At 41.0% G+C, this 27,780-nt stretch overlaps 1 protein-coding gene across 2 annotated transcripts in view; it reads left to right on the top strand.

Annotated features, from left to right (window-relative positions):
• Nucleotides 1-27,455, top strand: part of stat4 (signal transducer and activator of transcription 4) — a 53,941-nt gene extending 26,486 nt beyond the window's left edge. For both annotated transcript variants that reach the window (XM_061926486.2, XM_061926485.2), the window contains 13 exons: nt 104-124; nt 3,437-3,530; nt 3,658-3,702; nt 6,517-6,600; nt 6,696-6,794; nt 10,528-10,663; nt 10,808-10,857; nt 15,436-15,530; nt 18,309-18,445; nt 26,605-26,796; nt 26,881-26,926; nt 27,013-27,106; nt 27,253-27,455. In XM_061926486.2, coding sequence (XP_061782470.1) covers nt 104-124; nt 3,437-3,530; nt 3,658-3,702; nt 6,517-6,600; nt 6,696-6,794; nt 10,528-10,663; nt 10,808-10,857; nt 15,436-15,530; nt 18,309-18,445; nt 26,605-26,796; nt 26,881-26,926; nt 27,013-27,106; nt 27,253-27,276 — 1,117 coding nt within the window. In that variant the 3' untranslated portion in view covers nt 27,277-27,455. The remainder of the gene's footprint in view (nt 1-103; nt 125-3,436; nt 3,531-3,657; nt 3,703-6,516; nt 6,601-6,695; nt 6,795-10,527; nt 10,664-10,807; nt 10,858-15,435; nt 15,531-18,308; nt 18,446-26,604; nt 26,797-26,880; nt 26,927-27,012; nt 27,107-27,252) is intronic.
• Nucleotides 27,456-27,780: the final 325 nt, after the last annotated feature.

Here is a 27,780-nt window from a genome sequence, read left to right as displayed (position 1 = left end):
CATTTTTTCCTCCCACAATGCGATTACAGTAATGCATTATAGCAAAACGCTGTGCATTAAACCAGAGACTGATTCTTTTCTTTTGTGTCTTGTGTGTATTTAGGGACCTCCCTCCAAACAGAGTGTGAGTATAGAAAACCTCACCACAGGATGTTTTGTTGATCTTTGTCGAGTAAAATGAAGTTATCACGGCTGGAGCTCTTTTTTCACCATAAATTGTTTCCCGTCAGTATCAGCTCAACTAATTTTTAACACCTTTTAGACAAAATATTAATATTTTGTTCTCTAAAAATCTAGACTAAAGTGTCATACAGAGAGATCATTTTGTCAGTGTTTATACCAATTATTTACTGAATTTAATTTAATTTAATGGGCCTCAAAAATACAATCACAATTAGGTTCCACAGGCAATTTAAAAAAAAAATTAGAATAATTTCATCAAAGGATTAGCTCAGGGGTCCCCAAAATCCGGCCTGCGGGAAGTCTCAAGTTTAAAAAAAAATGTGTCCGACCGCTTCTATGTTAGCTACCTCTCTTTGTTTATAATATCTATTTTCTGCTGGATCTACTCTCTATTTTATGCTCCCCTCTTTTTGCTGCAGCTGTTACATATACTGTAATTCTGTACATCAGGGGTGTCCAACTCGTTTTAGCTCAGGGGCCGCATGGAGGGAAATCTATGCACACGCGGGCCGGACTAATAAAATAAAATCATGGCATTAAAACTAAAAAATTAAGACAACTTCAGATTGTTTTCTTTGTCTTACTTTGGCCAAAAGTAGAACAAACACATTCTGAAAATATGACAATAAAAGTCCATCCATCCATCCATTTTCTACCGCTTATTCCCTTCGGGGTCGCGGGGGGCGCTGGAGCCTATCTCAGCTACAATCGGGCGGAAGGCGGGGTACACCCTGGACATGTCGCCACCTCATCGCAGGGCCAACACAGATAGACAGACAACATTCACACTCACATTCACACACTAAGGCCAATTTAGTGTTGCCAATCAACCTATCCCCAGGTGCATGTCTTTGGAGGTGGGAGGAAGCCGGAGGACCCGGAGGGAACCCACGCAGTCACGGGGAGAACATGCAAACTCCACACAGAAAGATCCCGAGGCCGGGATTGAACTCACGACTACTCAGGACCTTCGTATTGTGAGGCAGACGCACTAACCCCTCTGCCACTATTGAAAAAAATACCCGGCAGCGGTAAAGTTTAGATCAGGGGTCCCCAAACTACGGCCCGCTGGCCGAATACGGCCCACCAGCGTCCAAAATACGGCCCACGGGAAGTCTGAAGTTTTTTAAAAATTCGTCCTTTCTAATCTATTTTCTACCGCTTGTTACTCTCGGGGTCTCCTAGCCACTCAGGCAAATCATATTGTCTAAAAAATGCATTTTCCGCACTCTTTTAGTCTATAAATATATATATATATATATATATATATATATATATATATATATATATATACATATATATATATATATATATATATATATATCCATCCATCCATCCATTTTCTACCGCTTATTCCCTTTTGGGGTCGCGGGGGGGCGCTGGAGCCTATCTCAGCTACAACCGGGCGGAAGGCGGGGTACACCCTGGACAAGTCGCCACCTCATCGCAGGGCCAACACAGATAGACAGACAACATTCACACTCACATCAATTTAGTGTTGCCAATCAACCTATCCCCAGGTGCATGTTTTTATATATATATATATATATATATATATATATATATACACACTATATTGTTAAAAGTATTTGGCCACCCATCCAAATGATCAGAATCAGGTATCTTAATCACTTGGCCCACAGGTGTCTAAAATCAAGCACTTAGGCATGGAGACTGTTTCTACAAACATTTGTGAAAGAATGGGCCGCCCTCAGGAGCTCAGTGATTTTCAGTGTGGAACTGTCATAGGATGCCACCGGTGCAACAAATCCAGTCGTGAAATTTCCTCGCTTCTAAATATTCCAAAATCAACTGTCTGCTTTATTGTAAGAAAATGGAAGAGTTTGGGAACAACAGCAACTCGGCCACAAAGTGGTAGGCCACGTAAACTGACAGAGAGGGGTCAGCGGATGCTCACGCGCATAGTGCAAAGAGGTAGCCGCCTTGTGAATGGGTGAATGTGGAAATAGTGTCAAAGCACTTTGAGTACCTTGAAGGTAGAAAAGCGCTGTACAAGGATAACCCATTTACCATTTCTACACAGTCAGTTGCTACAGAGCTCCAAACTTCATGTGACCTTAGCCCACGTACAGTACGCAGAGAGCTTTATAGAATGGGTTACCATGGCCGAGCAGCTGCATCTAAGCCATACATCACCAAGTCCAACGCAAAGCGTCGGATGCAGCGGTACATTTCGGACTGCATTGTGCCGAGTGTGAAATTTGGTGGAGGAGGAATTATGGTGTGAGGTTGTTTTTCAGGAGTTGGGCTTGGCCCCTTAGTTCCAGTGAAATTAACTTTGAATGCTCCAGGATACCAAAACATTTTGAACAATTCCATGCTCCCAACCTTGAGTGGAAAAGTTTGGAGCGGGCCCCTTCCTCTTCCAACATCACTGTGCACAAAGCAACGTCCATAAAGACATGAATGACATATCCGGGTCGAAGTTGGATGCCAAAGTTGACCAACTTCTCAGTTTATGGCTACATATAATTAACTTCCACCAGCTCAGAGGTGAGAGCGCAGCTTCCCAGTTCCCAATGTCAATAAAGCAGCATAAGCTAGTTACCTCTCTCTGATCAGTTTGCCACTAAAAACACGTTAGCGCTTATAATAACAATATCGCTAAGACTTGGTTAATGTTCAAGTCACGAAATGTAAATGGAGCATTGTTGCCAGCCTGCTCAGTGGTTAGAGTGTCCGCCCTGAGACTGGAAGATCATGAGTTCAAACCCTGGCCGAGTCATACCAAAGACTATAAAAATGGGACCCATTGCCTCACTGCTTGGCACTCAGCATCAAGGGTTGGAATTGGGCGTTAAATCACCAAATGATTCCTGAGCGTGGCCACCGCTGCTGCTCACTGCTCCCCTCACCTCCCAGTGGGTGAACAAGGGGATGGGTCAAATGCAGAGGATAATTTCACCACACCTAGTGTGTGTGTGACTATTGTTGGGACTTACAATTTAACTTTTTGGATAGTTATTTAGAGGGTTGAATAGAGAAACTCACATTGCCCTCATTGTTAGCTGATTTTTGCTAATGTTTATTTACCATTTAGAAGGCATAAAAAAAGAAAAACAAGTTCTTGTTTTACATAAGGATCATGAATGATAGGCACAATTCCAATTCCCCTTTAGGTCGAGGTAGTCGAGAAACAGAATGCGTGCAACTTTTTAAAATTTAAGCACATGGGAGAATTGGGCGAAAACAGAATTATGATTTTGTTGTTTTACTTTCTTTTTAACCTTAGAAGCCGTCAGTTTTTTATCCTGACCAATAACACAAAAGCCATGGATATTGAGGACTACTCCAATGGCTGCCTTTCAGTGGAATTTAGACACTTGGTATGTGATTTTATTTATTCTAAATCATTCTATTATTCTATCTATTCTGAAACATTTTCTCTACATGCCACTGCATGCTTGGTATGTAACTTGAACCAGTGTTTGTGTTGATATTTCTAAATTGCAGCAGCTGAAAGAGAAGAAAAACTCCAGCACCCCAAAGGGGACTGAGGTACAGAGCACAATTTTCAAGTGTTAATTTTTTTCCTGTTGTTCTGAAAGCATACATTGTATTCACCTTTCCCCCATTTGGATATGTTACACACTTATTCAAAAATGGAATACATGATTTTTTTCTCCCCAAAATTGGACACACAACATTATGACAGAATATTTTTTTTTATAAATGTTTGCAAATGTAATGAAAAAATATTATCTTGGAATGTATTCCCACTCTCTGTCATGAACCTCAAAATTTAAATTAAGTGCATCCAGTTTTCTTGTAAATTATAATTTTTTTAATCTGTCCTTTTTAGCCCATCCATCAATTCATTTTCTACCGCTTGTTACTTTCGGGGTCTCCGAGCCGCTCAGGCAAATCATATTGTCTAAAAATGCATTTTTCCATCGATAACGAGACGTCATCAAGCTAATGCCGAGCGCGTGGCAAGTGCGCGCTCTTTAAGTCAATTAGTGCACAAGGGAAAATAATGGCGAAATCGTTGGGGAAACGTAAAACAGACTCCGGGTGTAGAGTTTTTAAACATCAGTGGACACATGACTTTTTTTGTTCAGTGTAAGGAAAAGGCAGTTTGTCTAATCTGCAATGAGACAGATTATATATATGTGCATATATATATATACGCATATGTATATATATATGTATATACATTAGGTCAGGAAACATAGGGAAATCTGCGACACACGCTTGTAGGAATAAAATAGCCTCCGTGTTTTTTCCTGACCTAACGTATAATCCGCTCTACCCCGGTATTGAGCACTGTTTAACGGATAAACCACAGTAACCTCGACTAAATATATATACAGTCGCGATCAAAAGTTTACATACACTTGTAAAGAACATAATGTCATGGTTGTCTTGATTTTCCAATAATTTCGACAACTCTTATTTTTTTGTGATAGAGTGGTTGGAGCACATACTTGTTGGTCACAAAAAAAATTCATGAAGTTTGGTTCTTTTATGAATTTTTTATGGGTCTACTGAAAATGTGACCAAATCTGCTGGTAATAGCCAACCACCAGCAGGCCATTACCTTTGTCCGCGGAGGGGCTAAGGTAGTCAGGAGCGGCTCCATACCACCTGAGCGAGGCCAGCTATGCTCAGCCCACGACTGGAGGATGCTGGTTGATCTCGGCAGCTTGCGTTTCCTCCGGAGATTGCTGTGACCACCCTGAGACCGGACGTGGTGCTCTGGTCCCCTTCACAAAAAAAGGTTTTCATCATCGAACTCACAGTACCCTAGGAGGACTCAGTGGATGAGGCTTATGAGCAAAAACACCAACGCTATGCCGAGCTTGCAGCCGAAGCATAACATCGTGGCTGGAACACTGAGGTTCGTCCAGTAGAGGTGGGCTGCAGAAGCTTTGTTGTGAGATCTACCACCAAATTGCTTGTAGACCTGGGAGTCCGAGGCCAACGCCTGCGTATAGCCATCAAAGCTGCATCGGAGGCAGCCGAAAGAGGCAGCCAGTGGCTGTTCATGAGAAGGAAAGACCCCTGCTGGGCCCCCAAGTAGCAAGCCAGGAGGTATGCTGTCAGCTTAGGCTTGACTCAGGGAAAAGGACGCTCTAGTCCCATGAGAAGTCTGCTGCTCAACACCAAGCAACTCATGATTAATTGGGATTGACGCAAGCCCTGAGCCGATCACCCTGTGGCTGGCCACCCCTGGAGAGGGCGTCTAGTGATAAGGCCGAAACGCCCATTGACCCAGGGGCACACTACTGATGATGCGTCCAAATTGCAAAGCACCCATCCACCATTCCACCAGTCATCACCAAACACTCTCAAGTATGTGCCAGCACAAAGGAATTTACAACTTATCCTGTGTTTTGTAAAGAGCACAGCAGATGTGTCGAAACTTAGCAAAACTAAGCTATTGCTGGGTTTCACATGACAAGCATATTCCTAGCAGAAAGTAAAGTGAAATAGGAGCGAAAAGGCCGCATACTATACATTCGCTGTTTTCATCTGTGGAAATATTTGTTTGAGCCACTCTATCACATTCAGCAACTTATTTCTTGGCCATAACATTTTCCAAATGAACCAATAATGTTGATACTACAGTAGAATCAACTAATAAGAGCGTTTTTCAGTGCCGTGGCCGCTGATTGGCTCAGCCTCAGTCTGCATTTATGTATTGGATTAAAGCAGTGTAAAGGTGACTATGTAGGTGTAATGTCATTGTGAAAAAACATAGAAAGAATGTTATTAACAGTTTTAGACTTAGACTTAGACAAACTTTAATGATCCACAAGGGAAATTGTTCAACAATTTCCCTTGTGGTTTTTTTTAATGCAATGCATATGAAAATATTCGATTTGTAATAATTAATTACTACTTCGCAGAAAATAATTCACCACGGTCAGGTCCGGAACAAATCAACAGCAATAAACAAGGTATTACTGTATTAGTTTTGGCCTACTTATTGTGTGACTTGCCTTCAAGTTAGTTCTGCTTTTAGCGGCGATGATTGCTCACACTTTCAACACATTGCATTGTACTCCATTATGTGAAAAGTGAAATGTCTTCTCTTTCACCCAGACGTAGACATTTTGATATGTGTAACTTGTTACAATGGATGGTATTGTTTTGGCGGTGGAAAATCAAACTTCCCTATCTTATAAAGACAGCAGTTCTGACACTAGAATTTTGAGGAAAACAACTATGTATTCCATTTTGAAATGATACAATTGGAAAAGGTGTACTTTCTGGATGGACTACGTGTCTTTAGAACAACAGAAAATCCTATAAAGGTCAGTTTGAAAACGAATGTGAAAGTATTTTGATTTGAATTTTACATTTCAGAATCTGCTGTCGGTTACAGAAGAACTTCACACTCTATGTTTTGAGGCATACTTTACAGTTCAGGGCCTTAACATTGATTTGGAGGTAAGGAACTGGTTAATAATTTGTTTTTGATTACTTGCTAGATTTTGGCATACTGTACTCCCTAATAATATTGCATTCACGAAAAATGCTTCCAGACATGTTCCCTGCCACTGGTGGTCATTTCTAATGGATGCCAGCTGCCTGGTGCCTGGGCCTCTATAATGTGGTATAATCTTTTGACTGATGAGCCAAAGGTGAGCAAACATACTATTTTATATGTAATATTGTCATAACAGCTAATGACATTTTTTTTGGTTTTCCTGGGTTTTGGAAATTTGTTCCTCTCCAGCAATCGTATTCCTCATTCCACTTCCTGTTTGTGCCCACTGTCAGACACTTTACCTTTGCCTGTGCACTGTTTCCTGACTGGCAATCAGGAGACACACCTGTCCCGAGTCGCTAATTTTGTGACTTCTTAAGCCAGCGTTGTTGGTCAGGAATGCATTGCTTGACTGTGTTCATGCTTAGTGCAGCTCCATGTCATGCTGTACACAGGGGCGGATCGTGGCCGCGGGGCCAAGTTGGCCTGACCCCTTGGGGCCTCAGGCCCTCTGTGGGTCGCGGCCGCGGGGCCAAGTTGACCTGGCTCTTACCCTCTATGGATCGTGGCCGCGGGGCCAAGTTGACCTGGCCCCTTGGGGCCTCTGGCCTTCTGTGGGTCGCAGCCGCGGGGCCAAGTTGGCCTGGCCCTTTGGGGCCTATGACCCTCTGTGGGTCGTGGCCGCGGGGCCAAGTTGGCCTGGCCCCTTGGGGCCTCTGGCCCCCTGGGCCTGGGCCCGGTAGGCCCGTTCATTAATCCACCTATGGCTGTACAAGGTGTTCCTTGGTCCTCAAGATGCTCTCTGCTGATAAGTTTTTTTTTTCCTCTGCCTTGGTTCCTGTTTGGCTCTTTGTTAGTGTAGTTTATTGGACTTACCTGTGGAATTTTGCTTCATCTAACACGCTGGTGCTACCATTTTTTTCATCTTTAAAATATTTTACCTGCATGCCACCTTTCATCTCTACATCCTCGGTTTCAGATCAACAATGCCAACAAAGTAACACAAATTATAATAACTTTCCAAAACTACTACAGCAGCAGTGGTGTGCCGTCAGGGCCAGCAAGGCCTTCTCTGCTGGCCTAACATAACCAGAAATCATGATCATAATTAAAGATAAAATTATTTTTTAATTTACTTTCCCTAAATATCTAAAAGTATTCATATTCCATTTTTTATTCTCTTCATGTCATTTTATGCTCGGTCCAGTGCTGTTGTTTTTAGTTTTAGTTTGTATCCAATCAGAATTCAGCGAGCTTATGTTGCCATGCTGTACGAAATCTGCCAGAGGCCTTCAGAATCAACAATGCGGTGTATGAACCTGTCGATCTCACCTGTCAATCTCACGATTCACTCTTCCCTCACTCGGGAACAAGACCCCGAGGTACTTGAACTCCTCCACTTAGGGCAGGATCTCCTCCCTAGCCCGGAGATGGTACTCCATCCTTTACTTGGCGAGAACCACGGACATGGACATGGAAGTGTTGATTTTCATCCCAGTCGTTTCACACTCAGCTGCGAACCAATCCAGTGAGAGCTGAAGATCCTGGTCAGATGAAGCCAGCAGGACCACATCATCCTTAAAAAGCAGAGACCTAATCCTGTAGCCACCAAATCGGATCCCCTCAACGCCCTGACTGCGCCTAGAAATTCTGTCCGTAAAAATTGTATACAGAATCTGTGACAAAGGACAGCCCTGGCACAGTCCAAACCTTACTGGAAACGGGTCCGACTTACTCCCAGCAATGCGCACCAACCCTTGACACTGATCATACCCCGTACTCCTTAAGTACTCCCCACAGGACTTACCGTGGGACGCGGTCGAATGCCTTCTCCAAGTCCACAGGGCAAACTCTCATGCACCCTGAGGGATCCTGCCGAAAGTATAGAGTTGGTCCACAGTTCCACGACCAAAACGAAAACCACACTGCTCCTCCTGAATCCGAGGTTCGACTATCCAACGTAGCCTCCTCTACAGTACACCTGACAGACCTTACCTGAAAGGCTGAGGAGTGTGAACCCACGATAATTGGAACACACCCTCCACTTCCCCTTTTTAAATAGAGGAACCACCACCAAAGTCTGACAATCCAGAGGCACTGCCCCTGATGTTCATACAATGTCTTGTCAACCACAACATATACAACGAAATTGAGGCGATCTCCAAGAATGTTTTCAAAAAGAAATTGGTAATAAAAACATTGGTATTAAATAATCGTATGCTGGTCTTCAACAGCTTCTGAAAATATGCACACAGTATGGTAGTGATTTTAACATCATATACAATGCTAAGAAGAGCAAGACCATGATAGTTAGACGTAGAGAAGACAGTCAGCCTTTCCTGACTTTTCTCTATCTGGTTCTGCACTTAGTGTGTGCAGTGAAATGAATTATCTGGGACATATTATTACGAATGACCTGTCTGATGACAAAGATATTTACAAACAGCGACGGAATTTACATGCTCAAGCAAACATGCTGTGTCGAAGTTCAGTATGTGCTCAGTTTCTGTGAAGATCACACTATTTAAAGCATATTGCACACCACTGTATACTGCCCACCTGTGGTGTCGGTTTAAACAAGCCAGTGTTAAGAAGCTCATAGTGGCTTACAATTACAGCATGAGACTGCTTCTAAGAGCTTCAAGGCGCTGCAGTGCAAGCCAAATGTTTGTCAGTATTGGGGTCCCCACCTGCTCTGCCACTTTACGTCATCTCATGTACAGGTTCATGTATAGGTTAGCTAAGTCAGACAACAATGTCATTAATGGTCTGACTAACCCGACTCGCAGTTCTGTCAGATTTTCATCCGGTCTGTGGAACCATTGGCGAGTAAGCCTATATGCTGGACATTGAATATTGTGGAGTGTTTTTTTTTTAAATTTCTGCTTGTATTTCTTTTATTTGGGTTATATTGTTTTATGTATTTTCTTCTGTGATATGGATCCTACCTGGGTCTGAAATAAAATGACTATTATTATTATAAATACACAGCACACTTACTAAGTGGAAATGTTGGCAGCAATAAGAAATGTACACCATTCTAATTCAATCCAGTTCTATGGTTTTGAATGCTGAGCTGTAGCCTATTAGAGGAGTCTTACAGTTTCCCGAATGTTCCAGGTATCTCAGGGCGGTGTGTTGTGTGAGGGCAATGGCAAACTCAGTGGAGCGGTTGATTCTGTAAGTGAATTGTTGGGGATCAAATGCAGCTGGGAGACTTGACATGTTGCATTACCAGCCTCTAAAAGCACTTCATCACCACTGGTGTTAGGATGATGGGTCTACTCTATAGTTTCTGATGTTGCCCTTTTTTAATGCTTTGATGATAGAGATGATGGTGGCTGTTTTCAGGCAGGTTGCGGCTTTAGTCAAGAAGCGGTTGAAGACTTTGGTCAGGATTCCTGAGAGTTGATCAGTAGGTACACTTACAGTACACTGTACTGGCGAGTACACTTCCAGACACATCGTCGGGTCTGACGGATTTCCTTTGGTCTGCCCGGCATAGTCCTCTGCTCATATGGGGTCAGTGAGATGCTGCTATGTGCTGGCGGGGGCACCGATGCTCTAAAGTACTCAAAGCATGCAAAGAAACTGTTCGTTTCTGCCGCCAGTGAGTTGTCAACGCTGATGGTGGGAGTGTTGGTGCTCTTGTAGTTTGTGAGGATCTGGATACCATGCCACAACTGCCAGAAGTTATTACCCATTAGATGTGGTTCCATATTTCTCTTATATGTGCACTTTCCAGTTCTAATACCACTTTAGATCAGCCCGGGCCCAGGAGTACTTAATGCAGCATTTTACTTGTTGTGTAGTTATTTATTTCATTAGGCATATTATCTACAGGTAATTATTTTTGATAACCGATTTTGCCCGATATTCTTTCACAGAACTTGGCCTTCCTCGGCAATCCGCCCCGAGCCACATGGTCCCTGCTCTCAGAGGTCCTCAGCTGGCAGTTCTCCACCAATACTGGTCGGGGCCTAAACAAGGACCAGCTAACAATGTTGAAAGAAAAGCTTCTTGGTAGGATTGTACTATATTGTGACAATGTACACGGTGGTTTCGGCATTGAAACTTAAAAAAACTAAAATGAAATAACCCTTTTGAGATTTGAAAGATTCATCCGTCTGCCAGTAATTTGTATCATTTCTTAAAACCTGTCCATAGGTCTACATGCCTCAAATAATGATCAAGTCCACTGGTCTAAGTTTTGTAAGGTAAGTTTCAAAAAGTCAATCTCCTATAAAAGATATGACACTTTCAGGCATCAATGAACCATAGGCAGGTATCCCAGAGAGGTAAGAAAAATAATAAAGGAATTGAGAAATATCAACCGTAGTTCACATAGTGCCCTTTTTGGGAGTTCAGGGAGCATTGCCTCCTAAAGTTGAAGACATTTTACCATCTCTAAGATACTCTGGAAGGCATTTCCTACAAAGAAATTATGTAAAAATGAAAGAAAACTCATCAATGGTTTCTATTTATTAGATCAGTGATTCTCAAACTGTGAATGGTACGCCAAATAATCACCTAATTAAATATCCGAAGGTGTGTTATCGTCCAAACTGTGTGTAATGTTACAGTGGCCAAAAACATTAAATATACTTGTTAAATAAAACCCCTGGCTTGTATTTAATGAATACATAGGCCTACTACATTACTGTATATAAATGTTGGTCATTATGGTGCGACTTGGTGAAGAAAAACTTGGAGAACCACTGTATTAGATGCTATAGCTCCCCGGCAAACCCAATGTGCTGTTAAGATAATCACTGATAAAGACATGAAGTTACTGCTCCAAATATTTTGTCGTGAAGCTGTTATAAGTCCGTGCCTTATACTTTTGTGGAGACGAGTTCGCTAACACTCTTTTAGAGACTGATTTGGTCTTGTATACACGACCATGCAAGCGGAAAAATCCCACATTCTTGACCGCTGATAGCTGTTGACCATCCAATACAATGAATTCAATTAGTTTAAAGGGGAACATTTTCACCAGACCTATGTAAGCGTCAATATATACCTTGATGTTGCAGAAAAAAGACCATATATTTTTTTAACCGATTTCCAAACTCTAAATGGGTGAATTTTGGCGAATTAAACGCTTTTCTAATATTCGCTCTCGGAGCGATGACATCACAACGTGGCGTCACATCGGGAAGCAATCCGCCATTTTCTCAAACACCGAGTCAAATCAGCTCTGTTATTTTCAGTTTTTTCGACTGTTTTCCGTACCTTAGAGACATCATGCCTCGTCGGTGTGTTGTCGGAGGGTGTAACAACACGAACAGGGACGGATTCAAGTTGCACCAGTGGCCCAAAGATGAGAAAGTGGCAAGAAATTGGACGTTTGTTCCGCACACTTTACCGACAAAAGCTATGCTACGACAGAGATGGCAAGAATGTGTGGATATCCTGCGACACTCAAAGCAGATGCATTTCCAACGATAAAGTCAAAGAAATCTGCCGCCAGACCCCCATTGAATCTGCCGGAGTGTGTGAGCAATTCAGGGACAAAACCTCGGTAGCAGGGCAAACAATGGCGGCAGTTTGTTCCCGCAGACGAGCGAGCTAAACCCCCTATCGACCCTAGCTTCCCTGGCCTGCTGACATCAACTCCAAAACTGGACAGATCAGCTTTCAGGAAAAGAGCACGGATGAGGGTATGTCTACAGAATATATTAATTGATGAAAATTGGGCTGTCTGCACTCTCAAAGTGCATGTTGTTGCCAAATATATTTCATATACTGTAAACCTACTTCATAGTTGTTAGTTTCCTTTAATGCCAAACAAACACATAGCAATCGTTGGTTAGAAGGCGATCGCTGAATTCGTCCTCGCTTTCTCCCGTGTCGCTGGCTGTCGTGTCGTTTTTGTCGGTTTCGCTTGCATACGATTCAAACCGATATGGCTCAATAGCTTCAGTTTCTTCTTCAATTTCGTTTTCGCTACCTGCCTCCACACTACAACCATCCGTTTCAATACAGTCGTAATCTGTTGAATCGCTTAAGCCGCTGAAATCCGAGTCTGAATCCGAGCTAATGTCGCTATAGCTTGCTTTTCTTTCCGCCATGTTTGTTTGTATTGGCTTCACTATGTGACGTCACAGGAAAATGGACGGGTGTTTATAACGATGGTTAAAATCAGGCACTTTGAAGCTTTTTTTAGGGATATTGCGTGATGGGTAAAATTTTGAAAAAAACTTCGAAAAATATAATAAGCCACTGGAAACTGATTTTTAATGGTTTTAACCATTCTGAAATTGTGATAATGTTCCCCTTTCCGCAAATGTCGACTCTATGTTGGGATTCTCGTGAAAACTTCTCTTTCCGCTGGAATTAATCTGTCAGTGTTTTTTTTTTTTTTTGTCCCGTGTCGTTAACTTCATTGTGTGCTTGTAATTAAACGTACTACATGTGTCTCATATAGGGATGTCACGGTATGAACATTTCTTATCCCGGTTATTGTGACCAGCATTTTTACAGTTATCATTATTATTGCTGTATTTTAAATGTGCTTTTAAAAGGTACTTATACTGAAATCTTTTAACCAAGTTTTATTTAAAAAAAACCCACAAACAAAACATTCAAAATTATTTCCTGTGCAGAAGAATTATTATTGTAGAAAAAAACAGTTTCATGTACCTCAAGTAGAAATTGAATATGCATATAAAAGCGACACAAGCGTTATAAACAAAGTAATATGGTAGAAAAAAAATAAGATAAGTAAATAAAATAAATGTGAAAATTGTGCAAGATAGCACTTTCTGGACATAAAAGATAAAAAATAAATAAAAACAACTGTAATCATTTTGCAAGGTGGCACCTGATGGCCATGAGACCTAACTGCACTTTTTGTCCATACAGATAAAAATAGTGTTAATGTATGATATGTAGTCTTATACGTAGGGCTTCACAATTCTTGCCAAAATAATAATTAAGATACTTTTTTTTTTTATCAATATTGAGATCATGATTATTGATTATGTTAGGTAATGCAGAGTCGGGGTGGGGTGTGAATGCCATGCTATCATGTAATTTGTGATGTCTAATAAAAAGGCTATAGATAAACATTATCCATATATTTCTAGACAAGTATTTGTTTTTGTTCATTAATAGTATTTTTACTCATTACATGATGGCTTTATCTATATCTTTACATTTTGATAGAGAGAGGTTTATGTACATGCTGTATCGAGACAGATCAATTAAGAGTTTGAGCAAAACTAAGTCATTTAGGAATTAACTATGCACAGTGAAACATTAACAAAATGCTGTGTCACATGTATGGTTTTTAAAGTAATACCTTTGTGACATAAAAAAAGCCACAAGTAATGTAAAAAAACCTGGTGTTTACTTTTTGATATCAATATAAAACTCAAAGCAGTTTGGCTAATGAAGATACAGTTTAATAAACAAGCTTTGTTCGTCAACAACACCAAGGAATTCAGTACAACAGTTTGGCCAACAAAAATAAACAGAAGTGAGACCTCTCACATCGAATACACAATCTTCACGCCATGTGTGAGGCGGCATGGCGTAGTGGGTAGAGCAACCATGCCAGAAACCTGCAGGTTCGCTCCCCGCCTCTTACCATCCGAAAATCGCTGCCGTTGTGTCCTTGGGCGGGACACTTCACCCTTTGCCCCCGGTGCCACTCACACCGGTGAATTGAATGATGAATGATAGGTGGTGGTCAGAGGGGCCGTTGGCGCAAATTGCAGCCATGCTTCCGTCAGTCTACCCCAGGGCAGCTGTGGCTATGAAAGTAGCTTACCACCACCAGGTGTGAATGAATGATGGGTTCTACATGTAAAGCGACTTTGGGTACTTAGAAAAGCGCTATAAAAATCCCAGGTATTATTATTATTATTATTATTATTATTATTATGCGTTCAATTCGTTGAGGTGACAAAACATTTAGCTAGTATTGATGTTATTTGAACACTGATAAAGTTTGCAATTAAATAAAGGACGAGTGAGCATCCCAGTAAAACGTTCCCGACACATCCCGTGCTGCATGTGTATGTCTCCAATATTGTCCACACCTGTCGCCATCTAACAGCAGTACACTCTTTAACGAATGCGGAGACTCCACGGAAATGAAGCAAGGGAAAATGAAGTTGAACAAAGCACTCTGCTCTGTTTACCCCAAGGGGAAATCTCAGTAGCAAAGTCTGTGTAATTGTTTTCCGCCATGTTTTTTCAAGCCAAACGATACGAGTACGCATGCACCAGCGCTGCTGTGACTCCCTTTCCAGGAAGTAAGCAGTGTTGCCTAAAATGCATTAATAAATAAAAAAATTCGGTAATTAAAAATTTAAACGGTACTACTAACCGTTGGGAATTTGATCATTATCATTCTCATCCGTCGGTTTATCATTATACCGTTTACCGTTACATCCCTCGTCTCACCCCTCGAAACAGAGATATTGCAAAGTTTGCATGTTGCCGTTTGAGTTGTTGGCTGCTCAAGTTTGTAATAATGCTACATTCCCGTCATGTTTGCTTTGTAGTGCATTCTTGAGTCTTCCATTGGTGCAATGGTCTTCCATTCCAATGGTATCGGAGATTTAGTTACAAATACGCACCTATACCAATACCTCCAAAAAGTGCCGCATCGGAACATCCCTACCACTACAGTTTGAGAATCACTGGGCCAGAAGAATAGTGGTATTCCGCTAAATAGCTGGCGTCTGGGATGCCTGCATAGGCCAATGTGGGAGTGTAATGTTTGATACAACTAGCATATATTTTATACAGTCTATGTAACATATGCTGTCGTCTTTTTCAAGGAGAGCATTGCAGGAAAATCATTTAGTTTCTGGTTATGGCTGGATTCGATCCTGGAGCTGATCAAGAAGCACTTGCTGCCAGTGTGGAATGAAAAGTAAAAGCTTTTTTTTAAATCTATTTTGTATCTACAAATAACTCAATTGTGCCAGAAAATTCCTGTTATACAATTACTAGTCCAACAGATTGTAAGACACTTCCCATTAACTGAAAGCAGAAATGTCAATGGGTGGCACTGGAAACTTGGACTGAACTCCAGTATGCAGACACTTCAGTGAAGGAAAAAGACAATGTACTTAGAGTCAGAGTTGGTGTATAGGGGCAGAGGGAACCCTCGATAGACACTGCAAGGCAGGAGGACTCTGGCAGGGAGACAGGTGAATCACATGAAAAAACGTGCTCAGAAGCAGGAGGTCTAAACATAGACAAAAAACACAATATTACTTTAATAATGACATCTTTGAAAAGTTGACAACAATCTGATGATTCCACATCTGAGCGTGCCTCAAAGAAAGACTGTAGCGATGAGTCCACATCAGGACGGATACTTTAGGAAGTTGTAATGGAGAAATTAAAGACAGACTGGGGAGGAGGGATTCATTGAACCTGACTATGATTCAACAAAGGTCGAAAACATCTTCCAAATCTGTTTGATTTTTTTAAATTTGCACATTTTTAAAGAAATCTCTAGAATGTTGAGGCCAACAATGAGCTAATTCCACTTTGGAATAAGGCTGTAACGTAACAAAATGTGGAAAAAGTGACGAGCTGTGAATACTTTCCGGATGTAACAGTAATTTTAACGGCGCCATGATGAGAAGTCTTAAAAAAATTATCCTGATGAGAGATCATCACTTCTGTTCCCTCATTTTTCATTCCCTTATTGCAGCTAATTGATGTAGAATCATTGCCTTTACCCCATCGTTCACCATCACCACTGGCTGGGATGGCAACTCCTTGGAGGATTTGCGTCAATGTATAACCCTCCATCCATCCATTTCCTACTGCTTGTCCCTTTCGGGGTCGCGGGGGGTGCTGGAGCCTATCTCAGCTGCATTCGGGCGGAAGGCGGGGTACACCCTGGACAAGTCGCCACCTCATTGCAGGGCCAACACAGATAGACAGACAACATTCACACTCACATTCACACAATAGGGCCAATTTTAGTCCTTCACCAGATTATTGTCAACTCTCCAGTATGAAATCTATTTGCTATCCTAATGAATTATTGTTTTTTCCCCACATTAAAATGTCTGCAATTTGAGGTTCAGTCCACAATGCCTGTACCATCACTGACAGTTATGCTCATTACAAATACCCATGCAGACACAGCCAATTACTATACATTATCAAAATTATAGGGTTTTAATGATTCGTTTAACAACGATTCGATTCAAGCTGTGGTTGCCGATATGATCAGGGACAATATTATTTTTTTATTGAACGACATGAAACGATTCACTGAGTTAAAATCGGTTTTGTTACGCTTGAGTCGCATTTTACTGCGCGGATCGTTCTACCAAGATGCAGTAGGAACTCCGGAGGCAATGTGAAGGTAAGACAATGATTTATTCTCATAAATCAAGCGTGCCGATAGCACGGGGAGCTAAGGCGAAACTTAGCACAAGAATCAAAAGATAAACAGGCATAGGCGCCAGAAGCAAGATATACACAAACGAAACTTGTTGCTTACAGCAAACAAGACAGCCAGACCGAGTGTGGCGAAAGGCAGGAATAAATAGCTCTCTGATTAGTGCCCGGGAGCAGGTGAGCGTTCCGAACACTAATCAGAGGAAGGGGAAAATAATCAGCACCCATGACAACCAAGAAACACAAACCCAGGGGTGCTGAAACAGAACTAAGGGAGGCTTGAACTAATCTGGGTAACAGATCATCACAGGTTTAGCAACTTTTTAGCAAACTTTTAGCAAACTTCAAAGTCAGATATTCCACATTTTCAGAGCAAGAGTTTGAAATCATCTTACTGTTCGTGCGCCATGCTTGTTTAACAAGGGCAGCCTTTCCACCTCCCCAAGTCCTGCCGCTAAAGCTAAAGTTCCTCAATCATAATTTCCAGAGACTGAACATAGTATAATCGGAAGAGTTAGCCTTCCTTTGCTAACCATGCGCCGCAGTCTATGGTCAGCCCCTCCCCGTCTGCCGTGCTTTCGTTTCTCTGTGCGCTGTGCGTCTGGTTAGCATAGCATGCTTGCTCAGAGAAGGACTTCAGCTTAGCTGGGTCAAAAAGTCAGAAATTGCTGCACTCTCTAAGCTTTATTAAGATTGCGCGATCATTAAAAAAAACTTTTTCAGAGTATGGCCTTTGGATTCTGCGCAAGAAGGTGAGGATAAGAAGTAAAAGTTGACTCGGACATCTCCGTGACGTTGTCCTCTGACAAACGCCGTCTTGGATCGCTTCATGTAATGTTTACTGTGTTTAATTGTTTTTTAAAAGTGCTAAAAAAACTTTTTATAAACGCTGCTGTTCTTAAATCCAATGTTTTCTTTTTTTACTATCGATAAAATTGATTAAATAACTTTTAAATCAATGTTCGATTGATACATATCTTCTGGAAGGTGAACTAGCAGGTCGATTTTAGGAATATAAATCGATCTTTCGATCAATCAATACACCCCTACTAAATAACCTTCACTATTGCACATGTCATCACTAATCACCTCATAAAAGGGCCTGAACAAAAAGCTATAGCCTTGTAATAATACCCTTGACTGGGAAGTGAGAGTACAAGGAAACCAAAGGTTTGAATTCCAAATTGTTACTCTATGAGCTGTTTTTGTTTTACAAGTCCACTGTATGACTAAAAAAGGGAAACATAGATGTAAAGCTTGTTTTCCTATATCTCTGTCCATGCAGCTACATCATGGGTTTTGTGAGCAAAGAGATGGAGCGGTTTCTGTTGAAGGAGAAAGAGTCAGGCACTTTCCTCCTGCGCTTCAGTGAGAGCCATCTTGGAGGAATCACCTTTACCTGGGTGCAACACAGTGATAATGGTTCGAACACAACACACATACACACACTTAACGCTGATCATGATGATTCCTACAAAATCAACTTTTCCTAACTGGTGGTATCTGTTTTTGTCCTGAAAATGGGAAATCAAGCCATGGAGGCTTATAAAAAAATCTTGCTTTCTCCAAAACTTGCGCCAAACGAGATATTTGGAATTTGAGACTTTAACGACATATTTTTTCTTAGTAATGTCAGAGGGTATCTCCATATATGGTACAGGTTCACCTAAATAGATTTGCGCGAGTCTGCCATTTTCTTATCCAGTTGTAGTCTAAAGGTGTAGTCAATACGTTTCTTATTTTTGTCTGGGGGAAAATGGCTCGCACATGCATGCTAAGATACGCCGATGTTGCCATTTCTAAAAAAAAGTAACGCTTAGTTCTTACTTACATCTGTCAGTATACTCGATATAAAAAGCAATTAAAACTACAACACGGCTGACAGGGTGGAGACGCAGTTGAAGAAGGCTCGGCATGTTGGACAACCTTAGCATGTAAATAAAACCGCCCATAAAACGGCACATTCTAAGGGCATGTCTACACTAAGTTGGATAACCCCCTAAACCAGGGGTGCTCATTACGTCGATCGCGAGCTACCAGTTGATCGCGGAGGGTGTGTCAGTCGATCGCCAGCCAGGCATTAAAAAAATAGTCCTAAAAATGAGCGATCATAAATCTTCACTATGACGTCACTTTCGTCAGTTGATTGACATTCACGGCACCCGAGGGTCTTCTGAGATGACGCTGGCTGCTGCCAGCTCATTAAAATTACAGACAGGAAGGCGAGAAACACTTTATTTCAACAGACTCTGGCGCCGTACCTGTCGTCAAAACTCCAAAGACCGACTGCACAATTGCACAATAAAAGCTCTGCTTCATCCTGCCTGCGCTAACAAAACTGTCGTCAAAACTCCAAAGACCGACTGCACAGTTGCACAATAAAAGCTCTCCTTCATCCTGCCTGCGCTAACAAAATAAGAGTCTCAGAAAGCTGGCGTGCACAAGCTAGCAAGCTACGGAGTTTGCTGACAATGTATTTCTTGTAAAGTGTATACAAAGGAGTATGGAAGCTGGACAAATAAGATGCCAAAAACCAACCACTTTCATGTGGTATTGGACAGAAAGGAGGACTTTTTTTCGCCTCCATTCGAAAATGCGGACATTATCCGCACCACTGTCTGATCAATGCAAGTCATCAGAATCAGGTAATACACCAACTTATATTCTTGTCTTCATGAAAGAAAGGAATCTATATGTGTTAAACATGCTTGTATTATCTTTAAACACCTTTACCTTATTAACAATATTAACTATATGTGTTAAACATGCTTGTATTATCATTAAACACCTTTAACCTGTTAACAATATTAACTATATGTGTTAAACATGCTTGTATTATCTTTAAACACCTTTAACTTATTAACAATATTAACTATGTGTTAAACATGCTTGTATTATCATTAAACATTTTTAACTTATTAACAATATTAACTATATGTGTTAAACATGCTTGTATTATCTTTAAACACCTTTAACTTGTTAACAATATTAACTATATATATTAAACATTCTTGTATTATCATTAAACACCTTTAATTTATTAACAATATTAACTATATGTGTTAAACATGCTTGCATTATCATTAAACACCTTTAACTTGTTAACAATATTAACTATGTGTTACACATGCTTGCATTATCTTTAAACACCTTTAACTTATTAACAATATTAACTATATGTGTTAAACATGCTTGTATTATCATTAAACACCTTTAACTTGTTAACAATATTAACTATGTGTTAAACATGCTTGTATTATCATTAAACACCTTTAACTTGTTAACAATATTAACTATATGTATTAAACATGCTTGTATTATCATTAAACACCTTTAATTTATTAACAATATTAACTATATGTGTTAAACATGCTTGCATTATCATTAAACACCTTTACCTTGTTTACAAAAACATATATTTCATAAATAAGTAAATATAAATTATATATATGAATGAGGTAGATCCCCACGACTTGATCAATTGAAAAGTGGCTCGCCTGCAGAAAAAGTGTGAGCACCCCTGCCCTAAACGAATAATTATTTAGCCTAAGCCCCGTTTCAGCCACACTAACCCATTGTTTAAGGGCCTACTCCTCGGACAATTTTTTACACCGGTAAGTGCGCCGTCTATTTCTTGAATCTCCGACTCTTAGCTTTGTATGGACTCATTGATTGTTTACAAACTGAGTTCGGAGAGGAAGTGACGCCAGAAAGACAGCGCTCCACACAGGAAGTGACACCAGAAAGAACGCGCCACAGCCAGCCTCATAACAACCCGTTCGGTAACTCGGCGGCAACCACTAGAAAAATGGAGGCGAGTCATCCAGACATGCCCGTGTTTCTCCTTCTTCTATCAATCGATCAATCAATGTTTATTTATATAGCCCTAAATCACAAGTGTCTCAAAGGGCTGCACAAGCCACAACGACATCCTCGGTTCAGAGCCCACATAAGGGCAAGGAAAAACTTATAACCCAGTGGGACGTCGATGTGAATGACTATGAGAAACTTGGAGAGGACTGCAGATATGGGTGACCCCATGTACAGGCGCTTTTGGAAATCACACATGAATACCTTAAAGGGGAACATTATCACCAGAACTATGTAAGCGTCAATATATACCTTGATGTTGCAGAAAAAAGACCATATATTTTTTTAACCGATTTCCGAACTCTAAATGGGTGAATTTTGGCGAGTTAAACGCCTTTCTATTATTCACTCTCGGAGCCTTGTGACGTCACATCGAGAAGCAATCCGCCATTTTCTCACTTTCGTCGGTGTGTTGTCGGAGGGTGTAACAACATGAACAGGGACGGATTCAAGTTGCACCAGTGGCCCAAAGATGCGAAAGTGGCAAGAAATTGGACGAAATTTGTTCAAAATACGGGGCTGTGGGGAAAGCCGACGAAATGGTCAGTCGTTTGTTCCGCACACTTTACCGACGAAAGCTATGCTACGACAGAGATGGCAAGAATGTGTGGATATCCTGCGACACTCAAAGCAGATGCTGACATCAACTCCAAAACTGGACAGATCAGCTTTCAGGAAAAGAGAGCGGATGAGGGTATGTCTACAGAATATATTAATTGATGAAAACTTTATTCATTACTCGCGGTTTTACGTAAATTATTATACATAAACTGTGTTTACCAATAATTTAGCTTAAAAACATTTATTTTTTTCAATCATTCGAGTACATTCGGGTAGTCTTGTGTAATGCAGTATTTTGTGTCTATTTAGGTATGGTTAACCTGAGTGCTGAAATCATGGAAAAATATATGTTCTTAGCGCGCCTGAAATGGGCTGTCTGCACTCTCAAAGTGCATGTTGTTGCCAAATGTATTTCATATGCTGTAAACCTAGTTCATAGTTGTTAGTTTCCTTTAATGCCAAACAAACACATACCAATTGTTGGTTAGAAGGCGATCGCCGAATTCGTCCTCGCTTTCTCCCGTGTCGCTGGCTGTCGTGTCGTTTTCGTCGGTTTTGCTTGCATACGGTTCAAACCGATATGGCTCAATAGCTTCAGTTTCTTCTTCAATTTCGTTTTCGCTACCTGCCTCCACACTACAACCATCCGTTTCAATACATGCGTAATCTGTTGAATCGCTTAAGCCGCTGAAATCCGAGTCTGAATCCGAGCTAATGTCGCTATTCCTTGCTGTTCTATCCGCCATGTTTGTTTGTATTGGCATCACTGTGTGACGTCACAGGAAAATGGACGGGTGTTTATAACGATGGTTAAAATCAGGCACTTTGAAGCTTTTTTTAGGGATATTGCGGGATGGGTAAAATTTTGAAAAAAACTTCGAAAAATAAAATAAGCCACTGGGAACTGATTTTTAATGGTTTTAACCCTTCTGAAATTGTGATAATGTTCCCCTTTAAGAGAAGGAAACTGGCGATTGCAGCTATTTCGGATACAACACATCTCAGATGGCAACTTAGCAATGTTGAGCGACGGTTTTGGATAACGGCAGCCTGGTGGGATATGTTTGTCACAGAGTGTGTTGTGTCGGAGGAACGGCAAGAGAACATTCTAATGTCCAGGTCAGCTGTGATTCTACTTAGTGAAAAACTTTGTCCATTTGTTGAAGGCGAGACAACGATAATGAGGGCTCCCGTGGACAAGGGATGACTACGAAAAATAGCGAATGCGTTTGGACTGGCAAAGCAGACTGTCAGTTATTGTCCGCGATGTATGTCGAGCAATTACTCAACGTCTAGTTTTGTACTATAACTATTGTGAAGCCATGAAGTGGTTGCGGCCGTCAAGTACGACTGCCAATGTCAGCTTACAAGCCCAGTGTCCTGTTGTTGTTGTAAAATGTTCTTTATCACATTGTTTACTTTCACACGTCCATTAAAGATATGTACCATGTATGATGGCTCAGGTGTGATTCACAACAATAGTCTAACATCTGCTGGTGGTGAGGCAAACAAGGTTTACTGTTAAAAGAAATGTGGCAATAGTCTACATTGAAACACAGGGTAAGAATACACTTCCAGGTCAAAGGTGACTATGACGCGCACATTTTTTCCCCGCATGCGTACTAGGTTACGTTGCCCTGGCGGACAGAGGACGGAGGGCAGAGGGGGTCTTAAACGGTGGCATTGTGTGTGTGTGTGGACAAGGATAAGGTTAGGTGGGAGATGCCCTGGATAACCTTAGCTGGCTTAGTGTAGAAGGGGCCTAAAAGACAGTAAAAAAGCAGCTTGAAGATGGTCTATAAAACAAAACATATGCAAAATTTCGACCAAAGTACCACCACCGTAGCTCCTTTGGATACACGGCAACACAGGAAAGTTCTTTTTTGTAAAACGGACATTTATTGACTCCTCCTTCTTGCTGTATACACCATCCACGCCAACATGCCAACACGCTGTGAGAACTTACAATTACAGTACAATACAGTACATCAAACTTTGATTTCACATCAATAAACACTCGGAAAGAAATTAAATTACAAAAATACAATACCTCGTTGGCTGCTTGTAACGAAATCAGGTTCTAATAATCACTTGCTTGAAATTTTGCACAAATCATCGAATACACTTAAATCTTTTGAGGAGCTGAAGACAACGTGCTCCAGCACCCTCCCCTCTTGCCTGTTCTGCCTTGTTTACTGTCCGTGGAGTCGCAACATCACAACAATCGTTCCGCTTTGCAACACAATTAACACAAGGACCTATGACCTACTCATTGGCCTAGTGGTTAGAGTGTCCACCCTGAGATCGGTAGGTTACGAGTTCAAACCCCGGCCGAGTCATACCAAAGACTATAAAAATGGGACCAATTACCTCCCTGCTTGGCACTCAGCATCAAGGGTTGCAATTGGGGGTTAAATCACCAAAAATGATTCCCGGGCGCGGCCACCGCTGCTGCTCACTGCTCCCCTCACCTCCCAGGGGGTGATCAAGGGTGATGGGTCAAATGCAGAGAATAATTTCGCCACTCCTAGTGTGTGTGTGACAATCATTGGTACTTTGCTTTAACTTTAACAATACATTTACATTTTGCTCAGGAGATTTTACAATCACACATTTTGTAATAATATTATATAACTCTGCATCATTAACTTATTTATTAATATTTATTTATTTATGACACATATTTAAAGCATGCAAACTCTCAGCAACAGCTACAACCACCATTGCATGCATACTTGCCAACCTTGAGACCTCCGATTTCGGGAGGTGGGGGGGTGGGGGGGCGTGGTCGGGATGGGGCGGGGGCGTGGGTAAGAGGGGGGGAGTATATTTACAGCTAGAATTCACCAAGTCAAGTATTTTCATATATATATATATATATATATATATATATATATATATATATATATATATATATATATATATATATATAAGAAATACTTGACTTTCAGTGAATTCTAGCTATATATATATATATCATACTTGCCAACCCTCCCGGATTTTCCGGGAGACTCCCAAAATTCAGCGCCTCTTCCGAAAACCTCCCGGGACAAATTTTCTCCCAAAATTCAGGCGGAGCTGGAGGCCACGCCCCCTCCAGCTCCATGCGGACCTGAGTGACGTGTTGACAGCCTGTTCACACGTCCGCTTTCCCACAATATAAACAGCTAATGATCGAGGGCGAGTTCTTGGTTTCTTAAAAGGGTTTATTGTTAGGCAGTTTCATTAACGTCCTCCCAGCGTGGCAACAACACACAACAACAGCAGTCAAGTTTTCGTCTACTGTAAAGCAGTTTGTCTGCCGTAAACAGCAATGTTGTGACACTTTTAAACAGGACAATACTGCCATCTACTGTACATGCATATGTGACCCACCCATAATGTGTCACATTTTTGTGTTGATTTATTTATTTTATTTTGTGGTTTGAATTCGTTTTTGGAGCTGTCTATTACACACTTATCAGTATTCACATTGGTCAGTAGGGGGCAGTAGGGCGTTTCTTCCCAATTGAATGCTATCACCTGCAGACCGCAAGTGTCTTGTCATTCTGATGAGCGCGACCAGTCTGTGAACAATTGAAACGTCCTGTGTGCTTTTTCCTCCTGTATAACAGGTTAGTTTTGGTGAATCAACTCACTGAATAATATCCATGTGATCTTTATAAGTTTAAGTACACATTCTGATGGTGGAGCCTAACTCTAAAGTGTTTGTGAGTTGTAGTTTGTATTTGTGAATGAATCCAGTGCACAGCTGCAGTAATCAATACAAAAAGGCGACGTGAGTGCGCAATGTTTATATAGGAACTTCTGATCCTAATTCAGACTCCCAAATTAGAGCTCCCGTTTTCTTATTGATTTTATAATGTATATTTGTATAATGTGTGTGTTCTGAAATAGTGACAGAGAATAGAACAAGGATGGACAATTCAACCCTTAACTCAACAATGAGTAGATGAGTGTTATGTGTGTGTATATGTGTAAATAAATGAACACTGAAATTCAAGTATTTATTTTATATATATATTATATATATATATATATATATATATATGTAATAAATAAATAAAAAATATATATAGCTAGAATTCACTGAAAGTCAAGTATTTCTTATATATATATCTTAACCACGCCCCCAATCACGCCCCCCGCCCCACCCCTGACTACGCCCCCCACCCCCCACCTCCCGAAATCGGAGGTCTCAAGGTTGGCAAGTATGATATATATATACATATATATATATATATATATATATATATATATATATATATATATATATATATATATATATATATATATATATATATATATATATATATATATAAGAGAAATACTTTAATTTCTGTGTTCATTTATTTACACATATACGCACACATAACACTCATCTACTCATTGTTGAGTTAAGGGTTGAATCATCCTTGTTCTATTCTCTGTCACTATTTTTCTAACCAGGCTGAACACCCTCTCTGATGATGCATTCTGCTTCGTCTCCTTGTTGTGTGCGCAGTTGTGCACTGCACTCTCTAAAAGCTGTAGATGTTATTGTCACATATGCATGTACAGTAGATGGCAGTATTGTCCTGTTTAAGAGTGTCACAACATTGCTGTTTACGGCAGACCAACTGCTTTACGGTAGACGAAAACGTGACTGCTGTTGTTGTGTGTTGTTGCCGCGCTGGGAGGACGTTAATGAAACTGCCTAACAATAAACCCACATAAGAAACCAAGAACTCGCCCTCGATCATTCTACAGTTATAACGTGATTGTTATATTGTGGGAAAGCGGACGTGAAAACAGGCTGTCGACACGTCACTCAGGTCTGCATGGAGCTGGTGGGGGCGTGGCCTCCAGCTCTGCCTGAATTTCAGGAGATTTTCGGGAGAAAAGGTTTTCGGGAGAGGCGCTGAATTTCTTGAGTCTCCCGGAAAATCCGGGAGGGTTGGCAAGTATGATTGCAATGTATATAGTAGACCACTGGGAAGTGTTATAAATATAGAAAAAAAATTAAGCGCAAACATGACAAAGCTCTGTACAGTCATGTTTTTGTCTCACAGTGACTCTCAGTAAAGCGATTAATACGTTGCTTCTTAATCAAATGGAGTACTGCGTCTAGGCGTTAAACCTGGTGTAATGGTGACTTTTTACACCAACAGGAGAAGTGAATTTCAACTCTGTGGAGCCGTACACAAAAAGCCGTCTGAATGCACTCCCATTTCCTGACATCATAAGGGACTACAAAGTGATCTCAGCAGGGGTTGTCCCCAAGAACCCCCTCAAGTTCCTCTATCCTGACATTCCCAAAGACCAAGCCTTTGGACAACATTACAACCGTCTACCCAATGAAGGCATAAGATCCAGTAATTTTTTTATCCATGTTCTATCATTTACTATAATTCTTATTATTCTCTACGTTTTTATGAATTTTTCAGTGCATCCATACATACCGTCCACTCTGATCCCCATCTCTGAAATGCGGTGAGTTCATGACACGATCGGAGGTACTTTTTTAAAATTGTTTTATCAATTTGTTTAATCAATCTTTCTTTGCAAACCCTGCTCAGTGCCCCATCACCTACCTGTGAGTCACCTGACCCTCCAATGACCCCAGGAGAGTTTGATATGCTCAACAAGACTTTGCCCTTTGATATGGATGATGTAAGTTTGTAGGCATTTTCATTCCAATCACGCCCACTTATAGTACACATCATTTTATAGTTTGCACTTTTTTAGCGTGTGTTATTTGGATCTTAGTAGATCAGGCTCTGTGCGACTTATAGACTTTTCTATTTTCTTTTTTTCAGATTACATCTCCATATTCTGAATAAAGACCAACCCAAACACACACTCGCACACTGTCAATCACGTAACATCCAAAAGGCAGTACATTGATTACGTCTGCTTATTCCTACTCGTATCGCACATGTTGAGATGTATAACTGTTAACCTGTGCTCCAGTGTAACCTGGTATGCATGTCCGAAGTGAAATAAACTCAAACTTACCACACTTGCTTGTGGTCTACATCAGTATTTTTCAACCACTGTGCCGCGGCACACTAGTGTGCCGTGAGATACAGTCTGGTGTGCCGTGGGAGATCATCTAGTTTCAGCTATTTGGGTTAAAAATATTTTTTGCAAACCAGTAATTATAGTCTGCACATTATGTGTTGTTGTTGAGTGTCGGTGCTGTCTAGAGCTCGGCAGAGTAACCGTGTAATACTCTTCCATATCAGTAGGTGGCAGCCGGTAGCTAATTGCTTTGTAGATGTCGGGAGGCTGTGTGCAGGTAAAAAGGTATCTAATGCTTAAACCAAAAATAAACAAAAGGTGAG

Source organism: Nerophis lumbriciformis, linkage group LG31, assembly GCF_033978685.3.
Source record: "Nerophis lumbriciformis linkage group LG31, RoL_Nlum_v2.1, whole genome shotgun sequence".
Taxonomy (NCBI): domain Eukaryota; kingdom Metazoa; phylum Chordata; class Actinopteri; order Syngnathiformes; family Syngnathidae; genus Nerophis; species Nerophis lumbriciformis.
The sequence above is the reverse complement of the archived record's forward strand: the minus strand, read 5'-3'. Positions and strand labels throughout refer to the sequence as shown.